Source organism: Myotis davidii, unplaced genomic scaffold, assembly GCF_000327345.1.
Source record: "Myotis davidii unplaced genomic scaffold, ASM32734v1 scaffold208, whole genome shotgun sequence".
NCBI lineage: Eukaryota > Metazoa > Chordata > Mammalia > Chiroptera > Vespertilionidae > Myotis > Myotis davidii.
Genome location: NW_006299706.1, coordinates 1,130,096 through 1,136,254, shown reverse-complemented (window position 1 = coordinate 1,136,254; position 6,159 = coordinate 1,130,096). Strand labels below are relative to the sequence as shown.

Here is a 6,159-nt window from a genome sequence, read left to right as displayed (position 1 = left end):
CAGGTCCTGGGACAGGGGCTGGGCAGGGGGACCTGGGGGGGCGGGAGTGGAGGGAAACACTCTGAAGGCTTCTGGGAGGGATTGGATGTGTTGCCTCCTGCTTCTGATGGAGCTGCCCCACCCCCACCCCCAGAGCAGAGCCGGGCGCTGCTGCTGTTGGCTGTCTTTGGGTTGGTGCTGCAAGGGCCCTGTGCCAACACTCTGCGCAACTTCACCCAAGCCAGCGAGGCCGTGGCCTGCGGGGCGGAGCTGGCCCTGAACCAGACGGCTGCGTTGCTGGAGAGAGCGAAGCAGCCCCTTGTCAGTAAGGCCTCCAGCCTCAGCCCTCTGCTGGCACTGCCCCACCTCCCTGCGCCAGGAGGCCCCTCAATCGTGCCCTCCGGCTGCTCCACTGCCAGGGCAGCTGCTCCCAGACCCAGGCATCCCGGCTCCCCACCTCCCGGGCAGCCCCTCTCCCTCTCCCCTCCCTTTCCCCCTCCCCCTCCCCCAGGGACAGCGTGGGACGGAGGAGTCCCCAGAGGAAGAGACCCCCACAGTACCCCTGCCCTGCCCCTCAGGTGCCCTGAACAAGATTAAGGCCATTGCCCAGAAGGCCAAAGAGGTGGCTGACCGGATCCGCAAGTTCTTTCGATCCATCATGGATGGAGTGAAGCATATAGGTCAGCACGTTAGCACGTCTGTTTCTGGGAGGGGGTGGTGGTGTCACAGTTCACCCCGTCTCCTCCGCCTCACCCTTGTCCGGAACCCCGTGGGCCCTTCCTGGGTGCCGACGAGCTCCCAGTGACACACAGCCAGGCCCCTGAGCGCAGGCCTCCCCCGCTGCGTGCTCCCCTGGTGTTCCCCAAACCCCTGGAAAGACGCTGCAGGCCTCCGGCCCCGGGTACCAGCCCACGGCTGCCCCAGCCAGGGCCCTGCGCAATGTGTGGTACTGGCTCCTGCATATCGGAGACGTGTGCAACTCAGAGCTGGGCAACCCTTACCTGAAGTGTGCGCGGGTCTTCGATGACGCCAAGGACAGCTGCATGAAGGTCATCCCACAGGCCTATCACCTGTGCTACGTGCTCATGCCCTTCAAGCTGGTGCTCTGTGGACTTGCCAGCCGTGAGAGAGCCAGGGGCTCGGGGGCGGGATTGGGGGGGGGGCGCGCCGCGAATTGGGGGCAGGGTCAGTTGGGAGGGCAGGCCCAGGGGACCGGTAGGGGGTGAAGACTGTGGGGGCCAATAGGATGCCGGCCCAGCATGGGGTGGAGGGAAGATCGTGAGAAACCAGCGTGGGAGGGTGAGGTGATAGGGAGAAGCCAAAAGGTGTTGAGCCAAAGGTTTTGAGGCCAGTAGGACAAGCAAAAGGTCAAGAGGACCCTGTGAGAACAAGGTCCCCGGAGGCAGGCGAGGCCGGCCGCATCTCGCTGCCCTCCTGACTCTCAGCCTCTGGTTCTCAGTGGTCCAGGTGTTCTGCATCATCCCCAAGTACATCCAGCCCTTCCTGCGCACGACCATCGGCATCCGTGAGTGATGCCCTGCCCTCTGTGGTGCTCCTGGGAGCTTTCCCCCCCTCCCTCATCCTGGTGAGGCCATTGCCAGCCTGGGATGCTCCCAGCCCCTGGGTGCGAAGGCGAGAGCAGGAAGGGACCTCAGTGGGCTGCCCGGAGCAATATCTGTGCTGTGCAGAGGAGGAAATTGAGGCCCCGCAACGGGGAGGAGCCTCACCAAAGCCCGACTTCCTGTAGAGCACGGCTTGTGGGGGCGCTGTCCCTTCCTCAGTCCACGTGGGTGCAGGCACTGGGGGTCCCGGCTGGTCTGTCTGGCCCCTGGGCTGTGCCAGGCCCCTCCCTCAGGTGAGGCTGTGTCTCCCCCTCACTGTCCTTGCTCACCTCTCCCCCGACCTGCGGGCCCCAGCTGTGCAGAAGTTGATTAACCGGGTGCGTCAAGAGTTTGAGTTCAACGTGACAGCCACCCACTACTTCTCCGTGGACCTCGATGCCTCTCGGAGCCTGTCCCAGGTGGCCCTGGACCTCTACGAGGCCGTCAGCATGAAGCTGTACCGCGCCCGGGAGGCCCTGGCCCTGATGGGCTACGCCACGCCTCTGCTGCTTGTACTTCTCTACCTCCAGTGAGGGGCTGGGGCGGGGCTGGGGTGGTCCCCTGGCATTCTGGGGGGCGGGGGTTCCCGGTGGGGGTGGTGCCCTGTGGGGTCAGATCGGGGTGTGAGGAGCCTCGTGCCTGCTCCGCCAGGGCCCTGTTTTACCGGTACTGTTACCTGAACCTGGACAGCCATGACAACATCTACATCACCAGCCGGTTCCTGCACATGGAGGCCGTGCGCTCCCGGGCGGGGCTGCCCACCGTGCTGCCCCTCAGTGCCCACGAGGCCAGACACTATATCCGGCCAGGTGAGCGCCTTGAGGGCCAGGGGACAGGGGCCTGAGAAAGGCCAGGCTTCCCCCAACCCCACTGCCCTGACCTTGAACCCCACGCACAGGCTGGGCTTAGGGCAGGGCCCGAGTGAGGAGGGACAACCCGGAGCTTTAAGGCAATTTCAGGGTCCAGGGAGCACCGCCCTGTCCTTGGGGAGCCTCAGTGTGGGGGGGAAAGGAGGGCTCCTCATCGCAGGCAGACAGAGGAGGGCAGAAGATGCTTCTAGGAGCGCCTCGACGTCAGGACAGAGAGGAAGAGGGGTGGAGGGTGGACATGGAGCAAGAAAAGTGACGGGGGGAGGCTTTGGGGGTGGGCAGGAAGTGTGAGTGTGGTAATACGGAGGAGATGCAACTTGGGGGCTGTCTGTGACGCAGGGAGTTGAGTATGGGGGTCAGGGGTTCCCCAGGAAGGAGGGTTCCCGGAGACTGGAAATGGGCCACCAGGCCCAGGTACAGCATCTAGGCCTCTGCTCCTGGCCTTGAAGAGGGCTTCCCCCTCTGCCCAGGGGTCCTGGCAGCGACCACAGCTTCCAGATGAGCACACAGGCTCCAGCCCCCTCCAGGGCAGGAGGCCTCCCCAGGAGAGAGGTCCCTCCAGGTCTGGAGTCTGTGGGGTGAGGGAGCTGGGGGCAGCCGCCCGACCCGCCCCGCCCTCCTCTCCCCAGGTTCCCTCTACCTGTCCCGGTGGGAGCAGCTTTTTTACCTCCTGGCGATCTCCCACCTTCTCCGGCAACTCCTCATCACGCTGCTCCTCATCTTCCTGGACTACGCGGTCTTCTGGGTGCTGGACCTGGCCCGGCACCACCTGCAGGGGGAGATGGTGGCCCGCAGTGAGCGCCTCAACCTCCCCGTGCCCCCCTCAGCCCCCTCGGCCGGCCCCTGCATCCTCCCCACCATCCTGGGGGTTTGCCTGAGCGCCCCCCGCAACTGCCCACTCCACCCCGTCATCACTGTTACCAGCCTCTGACGTTGCTCCTCTTCCAACTCTACCCTCTGCCGGGTAAACCCTGTGTCCAGGTCAAGGTTACACCATGACCGAGTAGTTAAACTCGCACGTTCCCGAGTCACATGGCCCGGGTTCGAATCCCAGGTCCGCTCTTTACGAGGTGAGGACCGTGAGCAAGTTGCTTAACTTCCCAGCGTCAGCCTCACCCGCACAGCAGGCCGTAGTGCAGCAGCCTGGCTGGGCCCCTCTAAGGAGGACATGAGGCCCTGAGCGTTGGCTGCTGGCAGATGGCTGGGGGTGTGGAGAACCATGGCACACAAGGAATCTAATGCTGTGGCCAGAGGGCCAACAACGAAAGTAAAAACACCCCGACAGCCAATAACGCACTTAGTCCGCGCCCACATGGCCAGCGCTTAGCAGGCGCTTTAACTCAAATGCATCGGCAGCAGTGGGGGTGGGGGATGGACTTACCGACCGCTAAGGTCACCTCAGATCTGGTGGCCTGGGCGGGCAGACCAGGCACCAGTGCCAGCCAGCTCTGCCCCGGGGAGCCAGTGCCAGGTGCATCAAAGGCCAGGTGGTGAGGGCGCTGGGCCGTCCCTACGACCTGCCCCGCTCTGCCCTGTGGAAGGTGTGGCCTTCCTGTATGGGGAGCAGGCAGCTGCCCCAGCGCAACTCACACAGGGTCTCCGTGCCAGGCCCCGTGCTGGTATCCATCACCGTGGAAGGCAGCGGCTATACTGGGAACATTTACCGCGACCTGGTGTCGGCCTTCGATGTCCTGCAGCAAGGCAACGTCACCGTCCTGTCACGGCGCTGCGCCCTGCACCCCTCGGAGCCCAACACCACTGGCTATATTGTCATCGGTAACAGCCGCACCCCTGAGCACGGGGTGTGACGTAGGCCCCACGCGGGGCATGAGGGGTGCCGACTGCGGAGGGGGTGTGGCTGGCACCTGGACCCACCGGCAGTGGCTGCCGTGCCCACTGTGCCCCCAGGCATCATGTACGGCCTATGCTTCTTCGTCACCCTGTTTGGGAGCTACGTCAGCCGGCTGCGGCGGGTCATCTGTGCTTCTTACTACCCATCCCGGGAGCAGGTGAGGGGCCCCAGCCCGTCCCTGTCCCCCTCCCCAGGGAGCGAATCTGGCTGTCTGAGTTTTGGGGAGCTTGGAGTCCTTCAGCAGCCCCAGTCCTCGCTCCTCTGGTTGAACCCCAAAGCAAATGACCTAGACTGAAGGTCTCCCGACGCCGTAGGGCCTGGGAGAAATAGGGCCTCTTGGGGCAGGGCTTCCTGAGACAGCCTGCCTTCCAAGTACTGTTTTGTGTGTTTTTTAAAAAAATATATTTTTTATTGATTTCAGAGAGGAAGGGAGAGGGAGAGAGAGATAGAAACATCAATGATGAGAGAGAATCACTGACCAGCTGCCTTCTGCATGCCCCCTACTGGGGATCGAGCCCACAACTTGGGCATGTGCCCTTGACCGGAATTGAACCTAGGACCCTTCAGTCCACAGCGCCGCTCTCTATCCACTGAGCCAAACCAGCCAGGGCCCAAGTATTGCTGAAACCGTGGGGGAAGGGGGCGTGCTGGCCTGTTGAGGTGTGAGTGGAAACTCACCACTTGCTCATTCGTTTACGCCTCATTTACTGAGCATCTACTGGATGCCAGTCCCTGTGCTGGCATCGAGGATGCCAGGGCGAATGGACACAGTCTGGGGCTCCAGACTCCAGGCAGGCGAGACAGGCTGCTAACAAGACATTACAAGTAAACAAGGGTTCTTATTAAGGAGTGAATGCAGTGCTATGGAAACCAGGGGAGGGGTGGGCGACTGCCTGGGGGAGCCCAGCGGCTTCCAGAGGAAAGGGCGCTGGAGCCAAGCTGAGAGGCACTCACGGGAGTTGGAGGGAAGGCAAAGGGAGGGAGAGGGAATGGGTGCAGAGGGCGGGCCAGGCAGGTGAAACTGGGTAAAGGGGACCCCATCCCTGACCTGCCTCCGCCAGGAGAGGATCTCCTACCTCTACAACTTACTTCTGAGCCGCCGCACCTCCCTGCTGGCCGCCCTGCACCGGTCAGTGAGGCGGCGGGCAGCGGACCAGGGCCAGCTGAGCCTCCTGCAGGTGCTGGCCAGGCGGTGAGCCCACTGCCCTCCCTATAGGCGCGGGGCAGAGAGGGACGGAACAAAAGCCGGAGGTCCGAACGGACCCTGTCCCCCCTCAGTGTCCGGAGGGTTGGTTGAAGAGGACGCCCACCCCGTGCCATTCTCGCACTGAGAGGGAGGATTAGGGATGCACGTCCTTAGAGGTGGGGAGCGAAGGGAGGAGGAGGACAGGAAGCAGGTTGCGGCTACAGCCAGCGGGATGGAGAGCAGACGGCAGGAAGGCCTGCCCTTGGTCCGGGGGGCGGGGGGGCTGTGCTGGGGGGCACGGCTAGGCTGGGGGCAGGCTGCTGAGCGTCTGGGACCCCTCTCCTCAGGTGCCTCTGTCTGGCTCCATTGATGAAGCACGTTGGGCAGCAGCAGGCCTACTGCCTGGGCTGTGGGCAACCCCAGGACGAGGGGGCCAGGGAGAACTTTGTGTCCTGCAGTACCCCAGCCTGCCGAGGTGAGCTCCTGGGCTCCTGGGCTCCTGGGCGCCTGGCCTCGCTGCTGGGACTCGCTACATTTGCATACGACAATCAACTGTGGTCCTTCACTTAGGGACGCCTGTCCCTCACCTTTTGTATCCCTCCCTCCATCACCATGCATGTTCTCATTTACACAGAACCCGCAGGTAGCAGCTCACCTTCTCCATGTTTGCCT

The 6,159-nt window shown here is 63.5% G+C and overlaps 1 protein-coding gene across 1 annotated transcript in view; it reads left to right on the top strand.

The window, feature by feature from the left end:
* Window positions 1-6,159, top strand: part of DCST2 (DC-STAMP domain containing 2) — a 7,229-nt gene that overhangs the window by 535 nt on the left and 535 nt on the right. The window contains exons 3-13 of the mRNA XM_015571680.1: window positions 4-304; window positions 558-659; window positions 904-1,101; window positions 1,439-1,504; window positions 1,896-2,109; window positions 2,232-2,389; window positions 3,079-3,243; window positions 4,058-4,225; window positions 4,358-4,458; window positions 5,363-5,493; window positions 5,835-5,962. Coding sequence (XP_015427166.1) covers window positions 4-304; window positions 558-659; window positions 904-1,101; window positions 1,439-1,504; window positions 1,896-2,109; window positions 2,232-2,389; window positions 3,079-3,243; window positions 4,058-4,225; window positions 4,358-4,458; window positions 5,363-5,493; window positions 5,835-5,962 — 1,732 coding nt within the window. The remainder of the gene's footprint in view (window positions 1-3; window positions 305-557; window positions 660-903; window positions 1,102-1,438; window positions 1,505-1,895; window positions 2,110-2,231; window positions 2,390-3,078; window positions 3,244-4,057; window positions 4,226-4,357; window positions 4,459-5,362; window positions 5,494-5,834; window positions 5,963-6,159) is intronic.